This window comes from Lynx rufus, unplaced genomic scaffold (assembly GCF_022079265.1).
Source record: "Lynx rufus isolate CCGP_SWC_20201006 ecotype Redwood Valley unplaced genomic scaffold, mLynRuf1.p SCAF_3, whole genome shotgun sequence".
Taxonomy (NCBI): Eukaryota; Metazoa; Chordata; class Mammalia; order Carnivora; family Felidae; genus Lynx; species Lynx rufus.
The window spans coordinates 128856455-128873860 of record NW_025814845.1 but is presented as its reverse complement, the minus strand read 5'-3'; the positions used below and the strand labels follow the sequence as shown (position 1 = coordinate 128873860).

At 42.7% G+C, this 17406-nt stretch overlaps 1 protein-coding gene and 1 long non-coding RNA gene across 3 annotated transcripts in view; one reads left to right on the top strand and one right to left on the bottom strand.

Annotated features, from left to right (window-relative positions):
* Nucleotides 1-602: 602 nt before the first annotated feature.
* Nucleotides 603-17406, top strand: part of RNF175 (ring finger protein 175) — a 47755-nt gene continuing 30951 nt past the window's right edge. Inside the window, exons 1-3 of one of the 2 annotated variants that reach the window (XM_047090930.1) lie at nucleotides 603-686; nucleotides 10059-10096; nucleotides 13382-13523. In XM_047090930.1, coding sequence (XP_046946886.1) covers nucleotides 603-686; nucleotides 10059-10096; nucleotides 13382-13523 — 264 coding nt within the window. Of the gene's footprint in view, nucleotides 687-10058; nucleotides 10097-13381; nucleotides 13524-17406 lie in introns of those variants that run through there. The other variant, XM_047090931.1, reaches the window with a different exon arrangement.
* LOC124520221 (uncharacterized) overlaps nucleotides 13517-17406 on the bottom strand; it is a 44757-nt gene continuing 40867 nt past the window's right edge. The window contains exon 3 of the long non-coding RNA XR_006964285.1: nucleotides 13517-13680. This is a non-coding gene — a long non-coding RNA (uncharacterized LOC124520221). The remainder of the gene's footprint in view (nucleotides 13681-17406) is intronic.

The following is a 17406-nucleotide window of genomic DNA, read 5'->3' as shown; positions in this document are numbered from 1 at the left end:
TCACCAGGGACCTGTCCAAATTATTAAAACTGCAGATAAGAGGAAAAAAGAGGCTATGGGCCCTGGGACAGGAACGCCACTGGAGATGCAACAGAGGTTGAGGAGTCTCGGGAACACATAGGGTGTAGCTGGCTCCTGGTCTCCCAGGATTTGGACAGCCACCTGAACTCCCGCCTTCGGGTGAAGGCTTCTGAGGAAAAGGGAGGAGGAGAAAACGACCCCTCGCTCCCTCTCTCACCTCCATTTCTCACTCTCCGTACGCCCCACATCTCTTCCTACCTACTTCCGAGCCGGCCTCCAGCCCTGCGTCCTGGTGATAAAACCGCCGGCCCCTATCCAGCCCACAGGGCCGGGCGCAGGATGTTGTACGAGCCGCGATGGCCGACCACTGCTTGTCTGCAGAGGGGAAGATCCCCAAAGGGTCTCCTCAGCGAGGAGGCGGGTGGGACGCGGGCGCAGGGCGGAGGGGAGGCGCACGGCCCGGGGCGGGGCCGCCGCAGGCTCAGATGGCACCCGGCGCTCGCGCCGGAAAGGGCGTCCCCCAGCGGCCTCCCGGAGACCCTCCCCGGCCCGCGGGGCGCTGGAGCCGCCGCGGCGGAGGCATGGCCGCGGGGGCCGCGGGGGCCGCGGGGGCCGCGGTGCGCGAGGCGGCGCCGGGGCTGGAGGCGCCTCCCCAGCACGAGCAGGTACCGGGCGCCGGGCGCAGGCGGTGGGACACGGGGCCAGGGTGCCTAGGCTCACGCGGGGGCTGGGTGGCCGCACGGACTGGTCTCCGAGTCCCCCGCCGCGGCACGGATGACCTTTCTGGAAGGTGCTCGTGGCGTCGCCTCTCCCTACCCCACCCCACGGGAGCCGAACTCCTCTCCATTTCTCTCTCCCTCTCCCGCTCCTCTCCCTTCTCATCCCCTACTCCTCATTTTCCCCTCCCTTACCCCGCCTCCCCCACTCCGTCTCCTCCAGAATGAGCTTTATCCGACTCATCCCTGTCCATTCCTTGCTTTCAGTACTGGTTGCCCCTCTCTCCTTCCAGCTCCCCGACAGAAGCCCCAGGGCCCAGGTGAAGGAAGAGGACAGCTGAAGGGTGCTGGGTGTACATCAGGCTTGACTGTATGGTTCTCAAACTGCAGCGAGCATCAGAATCACTCTGAAAGCTAGGTAAAAAACAGATGGTTGGACTCTGCCCCCAGGGTTTTTAATTCTGGACCTCTGGGATAATGCCTCATCATTTTGCAAGTCAGACTATTTCCCAGGAGGTGCTGATGCTCAAGCTTTGAGAATCTGTAGGCTAGCTATCCCCGCTAGGTTTCCCATGGTGATTTCAAACCCCGTCATTACTATTTTTCATTTATAGATGATTCTTAGGCCATGATCACATAGCAGGAACTGTGCTCCTCCTGGGATACGGGGGATGCAGTTAGAGGTAGACCTTTCCTCTGGGAACTCACATCCCAGCATAACAAGGACAAAATAACTCATAGAGGGTAGGAAGAAATTACTGTCCCCAAAGAAATTACCGTTCAAGTGAAGTTTTGTAGGATTTCTAGGAAGCGAGGAATTGCTTCTGGTAGGGAGGGTGGGCAAGGCTGACTGGGTGGATGGGGGTGGCTGGGCTTTTGAGCTGGGCCTCAGGGGGATGGGTGAGATTCCATGTGGCCATGAGAGGAAATGAGAATTCTCCATGCAGGAAATGGGAATACCAAATTACTTGGAGGTAAAAAAAATTTGGGGGTGGGGGGGTGGGAAATGACCATGGAGAAAGGTGGGGGTGAGAGTGGATATTCACTATGACCCTGGCAGAAATCCAGGGTTCATGAAGGCTTGTAGGAAGAGAAAGCTGGGTTATGGCAAGTTTTGTATCATGCTATGCATTGGAGATTGATTCTCTAACATGGGGAAGCTATAAGGGAACTCCATGACTTACTTGCTGGTTTCAAACCCAGATCAGATCGTTCACAGAGCGTTATGGATGAAGAAGTCTGCGTGCTGGGAAGGGCAGAAGACTGGCAGAGTCAGTTCTGCAGCTGATGTTTGCTCTCCCTTAAGGGTGCCATAGCTGCCTTGCCCACTGCCCTCAGGAGGTGTGGTCCCCTGTTAACTCTGTCCTGGGAGCAACTCAGAGCTTGTCCCTTAATCCCACCTTGTTCTGCTTTGCTGGCTACTCTATTTCCAGAACAAAGCACAGAGTCTGGCAAATGGCAGGGCCTTGGGAAATGTTTATTGGACAAATAAGTGAATAAATAATAAACATATAACCTCATGATCTGGGACTCTAGTCTGCCCAGCTCCCTGTGTACCTCTTTGTGCCAAACACCCTCTCCCTATTCCCCATCCTCCTTCTCCCTGTGGCCTAGGAAGCCAGCTACACCCTATGTGCTCCTGAGACTCCTCAAAGTTAGGGTGCAAGAGAGTAGACAGCATGGACTCAGCAGTTCTCTTTTCTGCTTGTCTGAGGCCTGCTTTGCAGGCTTTGATTTCCCCAGAGGACCCATCTCTGCCTCAACACTGTTCTCTACCTTGGAGTAGGCCAGACACAGCCCCTCCCTACCGCTCCATCCGTGGAAGCTTTGTCCTTGCCCAGTGATATGGATTCCATATCACTGAACACAGCTCTCCAAGCCTAACATCCTTAGCTCCTGCTCACATACGTCCCAGGGATAGCAGTAGTTTGAGTTTACTGTTCTGGTTTTGCCACTCATTTTAGCGATATTTCTCTAACAGATGGATTTTTGTGAAGAGTTGAAAGTGGGGAAACTAATTTGGAGGCAGCAGCTGAGGTAAGAAATGATGAGGGCTGGCACTAAAAGGGAGGCAGTTTTCAAATACAGTTAGCCCTTTAACAGCACAGGATTGAACTGCACAGATCCACTTACACACAGATTATTTACAGTGCAGTACTCCAAATGCATTTTTCCTTATGATTTTCTTAATAACATGTTTTTCTCTACCTTACTTTCTTGTGAGAATACAGTATACAATACATATAACATCCAGAATATGTGTTGCTCGGCTATTTATGTTATTGCTAAGGCTTCTAGTCAACAGTAGGCTATTAGTAGTAAAGTCCCAGGGAGTCAAAAGTTTTACACAGATTTTTGACTGTGGGGGGATTGGTGCTCCTAACCCCTGCATTGTTCAAAAGTCAACTGTGTATTGATTGAGTGTGTGATGTTACCAGACAGGGAGTATTCAGTGGTGGAGTAAGACAAGTAATAAATCACCAATGACCATGCCATGGGGTAACAATGTTCGGTGGACAATGGACCCACTGGGGAGGCCTAACCCAAAAGGCTCTTGGAGGAAGCAGAGTCCAGGGCATCCCCAAAGGGGGTTTGAAAAGCAAAAAAAAAAAAAAGGTGGAGGAAAAGCATTCAGGGGACAGAAAAGTTCTGCTTGGCTGGAGCAGAGGCTGTGCAGGGGCAGTGGAAAGAAAAGAAGCTGGAAAGGGCCACAGGAGCTGTGTTAGTGACAAGGGCAGCCACTTGTGTTTTGAGCGGCGGAACAAATGTGATCAGTTTGCTTTTCATTGGATCACCCTCACTGTTTGAAGGGAGAAAAGGAGTGGAGGTAGGAGCCCCCCTGGAAGAAGAGAACCCTCTGCGCACCAGGTTGGATCCGTCCTCAGGCCCAGGGAGGCCTTGCCAACCAGTCTAACAAGTAACAGCCTCTCCCCATGCTGGTTATTCTTTATCACACGTTCTGTTTAGCTTCTTCATAGAATTTACCACATTAGGTCATTGTTTTCTTTACTTGTTTATTGTCCACACTTTCTCTAGAGCACAAGGCCCAATTCATGAGGACAGGAAACTTGTATGTCTTATTCACCTTTATGGTATGGCAGCTCTTACCCCAGTGCCTGGTATCCAGGATGTAATCAATAGATGTTTGTTGAATGAAGGAATAATGGTAGGCGTAGAGGCCATTGAGGTGGAAAGAAGTGGTTCGCCAAGTATTTGGGTAAGGTCTGCAGGAGGGTACTGGGTTGGAAGTGGAGGATTAAGGTCAAGAATGGCATCCCATATTTCTGTTTTGAACAACTGGTTAGGTGGGATGTAGAGCTACTGAGTGAGAGGGGGGCACTGGGATGGAACCAGGTTGGAGGGAAATTACTATGCTCAGTTTGGGGCAGCTTGAGCTTGTGTGTCTGAAGGACATCCAAGTGGAGATATGTAGAAGGCATGTGGATACAAGAATCTGAAGCTCAGAAGGGAGTTAAAGGGGAAGAGAGGTAAACAGGAATGTCCTGCAGGGAAAAAAGACTTGGCAATTGATAGACAAGGAGGCAGGGGAAAGGAGAAGCGGAATCAAAATGACGTCTTAAATTCTTTTACGTGACATATATTCAGGGACACATGGGTGGCTCAGTCGGTTAAGCATCCGACTTCGGCTCAGGTCATTATCTCTGGAGTCATGGGTTCAAGACCTGTGTTGGGCTCTATGCTGACAGCTTGGAGCCTGGAGCCTGCTTTGGGTTCTGTGTCTCCCTCCCTGTCTTTGCCACTCCCCTGCTTGTGCTCTCTCTCTCAAAAATAAACATCAAAAAAAAAAATTTTTAAATGACATATGTTCATGCAGAATATATTCAATATGGACAAATATAAAAAAGGAGTAAATATTCCAGTATACACCAGCACCCATGGATCATTCCTGTTAGCATTTTGGTGACTGCTCTGGATATCTCTTTCTTCTGGATGTTTCTTTATTCTACGTAACTGTATATTTACATTAATAGGCTTATATTTTATACAACTGTTTTCAAAGCATGCTTTTTCTCTTAAAATATGTCATGGAAATATTTCTATGTCAATAAATATGGATCTGCATGATCATTTTAAAGAGCCAATTGATTTCCTTTGTTATAGATATATCATAACTCATTAACCAATCCCCCATGGGTTGACACATAGATTGTTGCCAATTTCTCAATATTATAAATAAAACTATGTAAACACCTGTGTCATCTTTCCCTGTGTATTTGTCTTTTCATTTTGTGAGAGATTATTCTTATGCTATTCTACATAGAATAAACAAACACTTTAGATTTTGACATGCCTTGCCAAATTTCTTTCTGGAGAAACTGTTTTAACGTACACAACACACCTGAAGGGCATGAGAAGGCCAGTTTTCCTCATCAGCACTAGTTAACATATAGTGCAGTAGTGGTAGAATTTAGTTATTCATCACTTACATATAACACCCAATGGTCATCCCAACAAGTGCCCTCCTTAATGCCCATCACCCATTTAAGCCCATCCCCCCACTCACCTCCCCTCCAGCAACCCTGTTGGTTCTCTATATTAAGAGTCTCTTATGGTTTGCCTCTCTGTCTGTTTTTATCTTATTTTATTTTTCCTTCCCTTCCCCTATGTTCATCTGTTTTGTTTCTTAAGTCCCACATTTGAGTGAAATCATATGATATTTGTCTTTCTCTGACTAACTTATGTCACTTAGCATCATACACTCTAGTTCATCCACGTGGTTGCAAATGGCAAGATTTCATTCTTTTTCATCACCAAGGGATATTCCATTGTATACATATACCACATCTTTTCCCATTCATCAGTCAATGGACATTTGGGCTCTTTCCATAATTTGGCAATTGTTAATAGCGCTGCTATAAACATTGGGGTGCATATGCCCCTTCAAATCAGCATTTTTGTATCCTTTGGATAAATAGTAGTACAATTGTTGGGTCATAGGGTAGCTCTATTTTTAACTTTTAGAGGAACCTCCATACTGTTTTCCAGAGTGGTTGCACCAGTTTGCATTTCCACCAACAGTGCCAAAGGGTTCCCCTTTCTCTGCATCTTCGCCAACATCTGTTGTTGCCTGAGTTATTAATTTTAGCCATTCTGACATGTGTGAGGTGGTATTTCATTGTGGGGTTTTTTTTGTATTTCCGTGATGATGAGTGATGTTGAGCATCTTTTCATGTGTCTATTAGCCAGCTAGATTTTTTCTTTGAAAAAGTGTCTATTCATGTCTTCCCATTTTTTCACTGGATTATTTGTTTTTTGGGTGTTGAGTTTGGTAAGTTCTCTATAGATTTTGGATACTAACCTTTTATGAGATATGTCATTTGCAAATACCTTCTCCCATTCTGTTGGTTGCCTTTTAGTTTTGTTGATTGTTTCCTTCACTGTGCAGAAGCTTTTTATCTTGATAAGGTCCCAGTAGTTCATTTTTACTTTTGTCTCCCTTGCCTCCAAAGACATGTCTAGTAAGAAGTTGCCGCAGCCAAGGTCAAAGAAGTTGCTGCCTGTGTTCTCCTCTAGGATTTTGATGGTTTCCTGTCTTACATTAAGGTCTTTCATCCATTTTGAATTAATTGTATAGTGTAAGAAAAAATGAATCTTTTGCATGTTGCTGTCCAGTTTTCCCAGAACCATTTGCTGAAAAGACTGTCTTTTTTCCATTGGATGTTCTTTCCTGCTTTGTCAAAGATTAGTTGGCCATATAGTTGTGGGTCCATTTCTGAGTTCTCTTTTCTGTTCCATTGATCTCTGTGTTTGTTCTTGTGCCAGTACCATACCATCTTGATGATTACAGCTTTGTAATACAGCTTGAAGTCCGGGATTGTGATTGCTTCTAGCTTTGGTTTTCTTTTTCAACATTACTTTGGCTATTCAAAGTCTTTTCTGGTTCCATACAAATTTTAGAGTAGTTTTTTCTACCTCTATAAAGAATGATGGTGTTATTCTGATAGGGATTGCGTTGAATGTGTAGATTCCTTTGGGTGGTATGGACATTTTAACAGTGTTTGTTCTTGGGACACCTACCTGTATGGCTCAGTCAGTTAGGCGTCCGACTCTTGATTTCGGCTCAGGTCATGATCTCACAGTCGTGGGATTGAGCCCTGTGTCTGGCTCTGCGTCTGCGCTGAGCATGGAGCCTGCTTAAGATTCACTCCCTCTCTCTCTCTGTGCCCCTCCCCCCCATAAATAAGTAAATATTAAAAAAAAAAAAAAAGTTTCTTCCATCCATGAGCATGAAATGTTTTTCCATTTTTTTGTGTCTTCTTCAATTTCTTTCATAAGCTTTCTATAGTTTTTAGCATACAGATCGTTTACCTCTTTGGTTAGGTTTATTTCTAGGTATCATATGGTTTTTGGTACAGTTATAAATGGATCAATTCCTTGTTTTCTCTTTCTGCTGCTTCATTATTGGTATATAGAAATGCAACAGATTTCTAGACATTGATTTTATATACTGTGACTTTGCTGAATTCATGGATCAATTCTAGCAATTTTTTGGTGGTCTTTTGGGTTTTCCACATAGAGTATCATATCATCTCCACTAGGAAAAATCAGCCTGAGAAGCAGAGCAGCAGGTCTCTCCCCGAGAAGACAAGCACAGATCTCTTCCACCCACTTAGTATATGGATCATTTTGTGCTGCAGAGTTTCAGTTCTGTGGGAAACTGGATTGAGCTTCATTTGGGTTTCTTTTTGTTTGTTCATTTGTTTATTCATTTTCTTTGCTGCTGTTTTTGTTTATGTTGGTTTTTTTCTTTATTTTCTTTTTTTTCTTAAATACAGAAAGAGCAAATTTTTAATTTTATTCTTTTATTTTATTCTATTTAATTATTTAATTTTTTTAATTTTTAATTTCTTCTTTTAATTTTTTTTCTTTTCTCTTTTTTCTCTTTTCCATCAAGCTTCTCTTAACTATCAAACCAAAACATAGTGAGGATCTAGCTTCCTTTATTTAATGTTTGTTTTCTTTTTTATTTTTATTTTATTTCATTACTTTTTTCTTCCTCCAAAATTACAAGACAGAGGAATTCACCCCAAAAGAAAGAACAGGAAGAAATGATGGCAAGGGATTTAATAAACACAGATATAATTAAGATGTCTCAACTAGAATTTAAAACCACGATTATAAGAATTCTAACTGGGGTTGAAAAAAGCATAGAAGACACCAGAGAATCCTTTTCTGCAGAGATAAAAGAACTAAAACCTAGTCAGGCTGAAATTAAAAATGCTATAACCAAGATGCAATCTCAAATGGATGACATGATGGTGAGGATGAATGAAGCAGAGCAGCAAATCAGTGATATAAAAGATAAAATTATGGAAAATAAGGAAGCTGAAAAGAAGAGAGAAAGGCAAAAGATCAGGATACAAGATGTAGGGAACTCAGCAACTTAATTAAGAGGAATAACATTTGTATCATCGGAGTTCCTTGTCATACTTTTAAGTGAAAACTATCTTATGGAAATGTTTTCTTTTTAATGTTAATTTTTATTAAAATTCTGTATATCCACAATTTAAAGAGTCAAAGAGTTCTACAAGACTTAAGTGGGACCCCATCACCACTCCACCTTCCCCATTCTTGATTTTCACTCCCCAGAGGCAACAACTTTCAGCTGTTCTCAGAAACCAATGGTGGACTCTCCTGGCAGGTGGTAGGCAGGAGCTCAGCAATGAGCAGTAATGTCCTCATGCTCCTGGAAGATCCCAGTGCTCAGAGGGCCTTATTCTCCCCAACCCCAGGGATGCTGCTTCTTGCCCTCAGCCCTGCAATGGGGGGATAGCCAGAAGCAGGAGAGTGCAAGGGCCACCTCCCAACCCACCCCATGTGTCCCAACCCCCAACCCCCAGCCCATAGGCACCCAGGGTCCTCTGCCCACAGTAATAAAGTGATTGTGCCCCATTGACTCCCTGTTGGCCCCAGATGTGGGGTGAAGGGTTGTGGGAGAGGCACAGTAAATGGACACATCCAGGGCTGGAGTGAATGCACAAGCACTGTGCCTTTTCCCCCTACTGTCTCTGCCTGCCCCAGCCCAGCCCCAAGCCAGATACCTCACTGTCCCTAAGAGAAGATGGGGCTGGGGAAACCCTGGGGTCTAAAGATTCAACTAGCCCTCTCAGTGGACCTCCTGAGGCTCTCCAGTTGTTTTGACCACCATTTGAATATCAGGGACCACCTGATGGGATCAGGGAACCATAGAGAAGCTGCCAGCATCACCTGCTGCTTCACCCATTTCCTCTTTCCTGGCATTATCCTCCTTCCTGGCATTATCTGGCAAGTCCTGGCATTGTGCAAATACTGCCTAAGCCTCTACTTAGCTGTGTTATTCTCTCTTCTAAGGGAACCCCTCAATCTTGTGGCAGAAGCACAGATTTTATAATGAAACCTGTTTATCCCAAGTCAGAGAAATCCTAGATTGAATGGATGGCATTATTTTTTTATTCCATGTGTCAGATTTGCTGGTGCCATTTGAATAAAACATATAGAAAAAACACGTACTTAATATCAGATGTGTGTAACAAATGTCTTCTTTGCATTCCCTTCTTTGCTGTCATTGGGGATTTTAGCTTTTAACATATAGGACTAGGGATTAAGCTGTGTTCTCCATGAAAGTTATAAGATTATGTCTTTCCAAGGATTGCCTTAAAGGTTTCAGATGACCAAATGTAATAGATTAGTAGTGATCAAGGGAAGGCAGCATGTGCCTACAATCTGTAGGTCATTCGAAAACACTTCCTAGTCTCTGTGTTCTCAAACTCAGTCTGCAAGGGCAAGGCCAGATTACCCTCTTCCCTGGGGCCAGGCTTTAAATTAAATTAACAGGAGGACACAAAAGATGCCCCAAACAAGTCGAGCCTCTGGTCAGCTCGGTCTCTAAAACCTTGAACTTGGTGATATTTACTCATTGGCATCATTTAAGACACCAGCAACAGATGTTTTCTTTTTAGGATTTACATATCATATCCCAAAAGCCAAGGGGACACTGCTTATTGGGAGGCCACTCTCTACAACCTCGACTGAATTGCCAAATAAACTACAGGAATGGAGCCTCATCTGATTCTCTGACAGGAGCAGAATCAAATATTTATTAACAGTAACTTAATTACTCTTTTGGGGTGTGTGTGTGTGTGTGTGTGTGTGTGTCTTAGTTCCATAAGCAAATATTCTATTAGGGTTTTCATCCTAAGTTATTGTAGTACTAGGAAACATCACTGTTTTTCATGGCTTGAGTTTCCCATGTAATGCTGTAAAATACAAGCTGAACAAATGAAGAAGTTTTGAGAAGGGCTCTTTTTGTTTTTTTTTCAGATCTCTCACACAAAGCTTTCTGCGGATGATGAATGGAAGTAAGTGATTAGAATTTTAATTGTTTAAACTTACACTTTAACTAAAATTACATTTCCACCTTAACAGTTTGAGAAATCAAACAAAGCCATCATTTATTTGTAAATTTCTCGGGGCACAGAAGGTGGGTTAGTTTAGCATGCATGCACAAAGATAGGATAAACCAAACCACAAGGATTTCATCTGTTTCCTACAGTGTGATTCATGCAGTCCCACAAAGCTGGGTTTATATGTCCTTCAAAATAGGACAGTGTCAAGTTAGTATTTATTTTAGGCATAAGATACATCTGGTTTTCTTTATATGCTATTTCCCCTGTGTTCTGGTACTTACATTGGGGCCAGTAGGGCCCTGTGGGCACCAAAAAAAATGAAAAATGAAAAGTTCCTCCTTTTTTGCATTATGGTAATCAATTATGAATGTATTCCTAATCAAAATAGGAAATACTTATTACATTTGCATACTACTTGATACCTTCAAAGTACATCCACATAGGTTATTTTGAGATGTTTTCATTATCTATAATGATATAATGAGTGTTTTCCTTATATATAATTATATATATAATAGATGAATGTCACAAAGCATATTTTGTTTTATATCCATGCAAGTCTTATTTTAGGCTGATGATAAATTCACTCTGCTATCTACATGGCCTAAGTTGAAAGTCTTCTCATTAAATAGAATATTAAATAGTTATTTTGCTGTTGTGCCTGTAAAAACTATAAGTTCTCGTACCCCTTTATTTTTCTTCACTTCCCATTTCTTCAGAGGAGCAAGTGTATTTTTTAATGAGCTTCTGGAAATCATTTGTGTTTCTTAAGTTCGCTTCCAACACAAAGACTATTAACAATGTAATTTTATTCAGGTTGTTTACCTGATAGGGACTTCATCTTCTTCACTTGATGAGTGTAGGGGTTTCAGTACGTCTAATGTGCCTTCCAGCATTAACGTTCTAAGATTCCATCTCAAAGAAGCTGACCTCAGGCAAGATTTACTAGGCTCTACAGGATCATTTCTACACGTTCTCCAGCAGGGGGCACCCTCAGTGCCCTTTTCTGAGGCACCTAGTACTTCTCTACTCGTTAGAGTAGCTGTAGAAGTTATGGTAAAGGGGCTCCTGGATGGCTCATTCCCATAAGGTTAAGCGTCCAACTCTTGATTTGGGCTCAGGTCATGATCTCATGTTTCGTGTGAGTTCAAGCCCTGCATCAGGCTCTCTGCTGGCAGTATAGCCTGCTTGGGATTCTTTCTCTCTCTGCCCCTCCCCTGCTCTCTCTCTCTCAATATAAATAAATATTTAAAAATTTAAAAAAATAAATTATTAGTAAAGGGGGAAGAACCCAACCCACATACCCAAGGGGTGCCTTTAAAAGGCTACAATCTTATGGCACAGAGTATTACCCTGCAGTGTTTGTGGGGTTTTCTTTAAGTTTATTTATTTATTTTGAGAGAGCATGAGTGTGGTGGGGGGGAGGGGGGGAAGAGAAAGAGAGAGAATCCCAAGCAGGCTCCACACTGTCAGCACAGAGCCTGACTCGGGGTTCAAACTCACAAAACTGTGAGATCACGACCTGAGCCGAAATCAAGAGATGCTTAACGGAGCCACCCAGACACAGCTCTGCAGTGTTTTCTGATGTGCACACTAAATTCACACCATATCTAGTCATAAGTGGAAAGAAACTTCAAGAGATTTTGTGACTCATGGTGCCCCACTGGGGATGAAAGATAATGCTAACCACTATTTATAAAGTACTTGATTGGCAACATTCATAATTTTCCCTGTTGCCCTAATCTTGACCCTGGACTGCTCTCTCTTCCTCTAGCCCAGTGATTCTCAATCTTGGCTGCATCTTAAAATCACATTGGGAACTTGAACTACCATAACAAGTACCACAGACCAGGTGGTTTAAACAGAAATTTACTTCCTCACAGTTCTGGGGGCAAGAAGTCCCAGATCAAGGTGTCAGCACATTTGGGTTCTCCTGACACTTCTCCTTGGCTTGCAGATGGCCGCCTTCTCACTGCATCTTCATATGGTTTTCCCTCTGTGTGAGTTTATAACCGGATCTCCTTCTAAGGACACCAGTCAGATTGGATTAGGGCCCACCCAGTGACAGCATTTAACCTTATTCCTTAAAGTTCCTATCTCCAAATACAGTCGCCTTCTAAGGTAACTGGTGGGGAAGGGGGGGTAGGACTTTAACATATGAATGTGGGGAAGCCCACAGTTCAGCCCATAGCACACAGAAATGGTCATTTAATTGATCTGGCCACAGCTTGGACATTGAGACTTTTAAAACTCCCCAGTGATTTCCAATTTACAGCAACATCAAGATCCACTGCTCTAAGCTTTCTTTGAAGCCACTTCTGCTATAGGAAGTTAAACCAGATGACATACTGTTATAGTGTTTTCTCTACCGTTATGCAAAACCAAGAGTCCAACTAAAAACTGAAACATTCAGCCATCATCTAAATATGCCTGCCTAAGATAATACTTAGGCTTCCTCTTTCTCCTTATAATGAAAAAAAAAAAATTTATACGGCTCACTCAGGAGTTTTCTGGAGGCCTTTGGATAACATTCTCTCCATTAGCACCATCTGCAGGATATCCTTTTACTTCAAAATATTAAAAATTACTTGAAATTACCATATTTTACTATTTTGACTTTCGGAAATGGAAATTTCATATTATTTAATCTAATATAATAATCTATATATTATATGTTATATAATATATTACATAGTTTATTATAATTTAATAATAATTATTATTCCTTATTTAAGAACAAATAAAATAACATGGGGTTTGCAGTTCGAGAACAATCTTGTGAAGTACCGAGGGGCCATTATTTTAAGTTTGCAAGGAGGCAACTGAGCTGCAGAGAGGATGAGTCACTTTCACAAGTCTGTGTGGCGATGGGACTGGTATGCAGGTCTGTCCAGAGCCCATCAGTGATTTTTTTCAGCCCCATCCCTTAACTTGAAAGGACAAGGCTGAGGCCAAAACCACACAGGCAAGCTAAGGGCTGAGAGGAATCGGTATCCCTGATGAACTCAGGTTCCTCCTCTCCATTGCCCCCTCCTCAAGCCTGGGAGAAAAGGAAAAATTTTTAAAAAAATTGTTTTTAATTAAAAAAAACAACCAGGAAAACTATAATCAAAGCTTAAAACCCCCTACATTTGAAACCTCCAATTGCTTTCTATGAGCCCAAACTTTTTTTTTTTTCCTAAATATACTGTGCAAGGGTTGAGGCCTTTTTCAGATGACCTCATTTGCTGGTTCCAGCCTGCAGCAGGAAAGGATGTACAAGATGCACCGGGGCCATGAGTCCATGCACGTGGAGATGATCTTGATCTTCCTCTGCGCACTGGTCATCGCCCAGATAGTGCTGGTACAGTGGAGACAGAGGCATGGCCGGTCCTACAATGTGAGTTGCCCCAGGGGGACTTCTGGAATCCTGTTCTTCCTGCCACATCCCTCCCTTGAAGGAAATGCTTTGGTTTCAGTCAATGGTTCTCAAAGAGGTGTAGTTTTGCCTCCAGGCGATACTTGGCAACATCTGGAAACATTTTTGATTGTCACGCCTTAGTGGGAAGGGAGAGGAGGATGGGAATTACTTCTGGCTTGTAGTGGGTAGAGGCCACGGAGGCCACTAAACGTGCACAGGACAGCTCTTCGCGATAAAATGTCAATAGTAACAAGACCAAGAATCCCTGGTTTAAGTAAACCAATTTTCCTTTAGCAATAGCAACTTCTGCCAATGCCCTAGGAAAAGGAGGATTAGGAATAGCAGAAACAGAAGATTGAGGCTAACTTTGAGCAATAAACTCTCTTGGCATTGATAATTTGCATATCTATGGAAATGTGTTGATGCCAACATTGCACTGACCTCATCAGTAGAGTTTGATCCCATTTTCATACACCAATCCCACTCGAGCAGTCCCCTGGAACTTTGCCATCTCATGGGCTCAGAATCGTAGCTCAGGCCATGTTGGACCTGAGACCTTCCTACTGCAATGTTTAAGAGCAGTGGTTCTCAAATTTTAAGGTGCATCAGAATCACCTGGAGAGGTGAATCAGTTTGTTAATCAGATTTCCTGGTCCCACCCCCAAAGTCCTGGATTGAATAGGGGCCCAAGAATTTGCATGAATAACAAGTTCTCCGGTGGTGCTGATGCTACTGATCTGAGACCACATTTGAGAACCAGTCATTTAGATTTGAGTATGTTGCACAGGAAGAAAGTCCTCAATTAACACTACATGGTTCTGGGTCTTGGACTTGTCATTGTATAAGAAGACTTATCTGTGACGTATGAAATGCTGGCTTAGACCAGTATTTTATTGTATTTCATTTTTAACCATCACAAAAATTATTCCCTTTTGAATTCTGCATACTGTTTAAGTTCAGACAATTTGAACATTTTATTTAGAAAGGGACATCCTTTTTTTTTTTTTTTTTTTTTTTAAGCAAACACATTTGCTGCCATGCCAGTGCTGTCTTGTCAATTAAAATAAACATCCCCTGGGGCGCCTGGGTGTTTCAGTCAGTTAAATGTCCGACTTTGGCTCAGGTCATGATCTAGAGGTTCAGGAGTTCAAGCCCCTCCTCAGGCTCTCTGCTGTCAGCGCAGAGCCTGCTTCAGATCCTCTGTCCCCGCTCTCTCTGTCCCTCCCCCACTCATTCATTCTCTCTCTTTCTCTCCCCTCTCTCGCTCAAAAATAAACATTTAAAAAAAATTTTAATAAACATCCTCTATATTGCACTTGAACAAATTGTTTTTAAAAGAAAAAGACTAGAATAAAATTTCATTAGTTATTCACTTATACAAAAGAAAACCTCCATAATATATGTTAACCATGGTTTTCTTATCTGCAAAATGGAAATAACCTAATATACAGAATCTCTGGAGTCCTTAAGTAAGAAGAAACCTGAATTCTTAAGGAAACCATTCATAGCCCTGTTCCATAATTCCTTTATAACTGATAATTATATCTGGATTAGATATTTTAAAACATGTCCAGTTTCCATGGCAACATAAGTACAGATTTTGCATGGAAAACCCCTGCCCTTGAAAGGAAATGCCTTATGAGCCACCTGACCTGCATTATACCCCACTACTCCAACACCATTTTTATTTGATGGCTTTCGAGGCAGCTTATCCCAAGACTATGTCCTTGTCTAGTATTTGAAGAAATTGCCCCTTTGTCAACTCTCTGAAGATGTGTATCACCACATCAGTCAATGTGGAGCTCACACAATGGCTCTACCTGTGTAGATAGCCACAGATAGACCTGCCCATGGATCAGAGGCCATTTGAAGGACTTGTTGCCATTGGAGGTTCTAGCCCTTAATGAATCAGGCTACACTGGTCCCAGGCAGACATCCTTGAGCTCAACAACTGTTGGTTAGCTGGAGGGTTCTTCCCAAATTGTTTCTTATTGCTCACTACATAAGCTGTGCTGCCTGGAATAACTTCCAGGCCTGTTACTTTCACTTGCACCCCATCCTTCACCAACAACTGGACTCCCTTAGTCACCCCACTTCTCCCCAAAGTTGCTGTTTCTGTGTTCTTCTATCACACAGGTCCTCTATTTTATGGCTACCAAGAGGGGTTCTGTGGTCCTAAGGATCCCCTTGGAGGTGACCAGATGACTGTGATAGTGGCCTCTCTTTTTTTAATTTTTTTTTAACATTCATTTTTTGAGAGACAGAGAGAGACAGAGTGTGAGTGGGGGAGGGGCAGAGAGAGAGGGAGACACAGAATCCGAAGCAGGCTCCAGGCTCTGAGCTGTCAGCACAGAGCCCAACACAGCGATCAAATTCATGAACTGTGAGATCATGACATGAGCCCAAGTCAGATGCCTAACCGACTAAGCCACTCAGGCACCCCAGTGGCTTCTGTTAGAGTGATCCTGCCTGGCACTTTAACAAAGCCGGGAACCCAAATGAAGATAGCCCACAGTGGTCAAGGACAGATTTTGGTCTCATGGTAGCTCTATTGGGACTCTGCTAGATTAGCTCATAATCACGGTTACCCTCTAGAATATTTCCTACTTCTTTGCCCACTGGTCAATCTATATTATGCATTGTCCCAAAGGAATGGGTGGAGTAGCCCCTTTTCCCTGCATGTCTCTGTTGACAATCTTTGGCTGAAGTTGAGAGCCAGCATGTGAGGCTAATCTTTCCCATACTGCTGCCTCAGATTTGCCCCATACTTTGCATTTCTTCTAAAGAGTTCACTGCCAGAGCCAGTCATCAGAACACAGCCATTTCAGGAACTCGTGGTGAAATCTGTAACCATTGAATTTGGAAATGGTTTCCAGAGCAATAATAGCTGATTCCAGCACTAGTTTCCAGCTTTCTTATTGTACTCTGCATAAACTGTATCAAAAAAACCCTGCACCTGACATACTCTTCAATTTAACATCTTTTGTTTTGAAAGTTTATTTTTATTTATTTTGACAGAGACAGAGAGAATGGGGAGGGGCAGAGAGAGAGAGGGAGAGTCCCAGGCAGGCCTCTGAGCTGCCAGTGCAGAGCCAGATGTGGGGCTCCAACTCACGAAACTATGAGATCATGACGTGAGCTGAAATCAAGAAGAGTTGGACACTCAACCGACTGAGTCATCCAGGCACCCATCTTTGGGATGGAATTTGATAAGGACATGTTTCCACAATGTTGAATTGAACAGCCTTATCATCCAGGGAAAACCTAACTTTTACATTGTTTCTCTTGGCGTCTAAGATCATGTGACATCTAGCAGAACTACAGAGAGTTTTGAACATATTTATAAGATTCATGAAGTTCTTGGCTCTTTTCTACAAGGGGCCATATAATACAGTTTATTTCTATTACTCAATTTTATAATCTCTATCAATTTATTAGTAACATTATTTATAACATTTTAATTATAATTCCTATAGTAACAGATTTGTATATAAATTACTATATATAAATATTTACATATAAATTACTTATTATTAAGTTGTGATTAAGTGTTTTTTTATACATTATCTAAATTGCTCCAGAAGATAATTATTTTTTATCCCCTTTGTGAACTACAGTTCAGAGGGATTAAAAAACTCAGTCAGGATTATATAACTAACTAGTTGCAGAGTGGAGACTAGAATCCAACCTCACTAGTTTTTTGGGTTTTTTTTTCATGTCAAGGATAAGCTCCTTAAATATCTCTGCACCATGCTTTCCTAATCTGCAAAATGGAAACACTGAAGATGGGAACCTATCTCCAAAGTTACTAGAATTCAAAAACATTTCCCTGTGAGAACTTCTAGCACGGTGACTGATACGT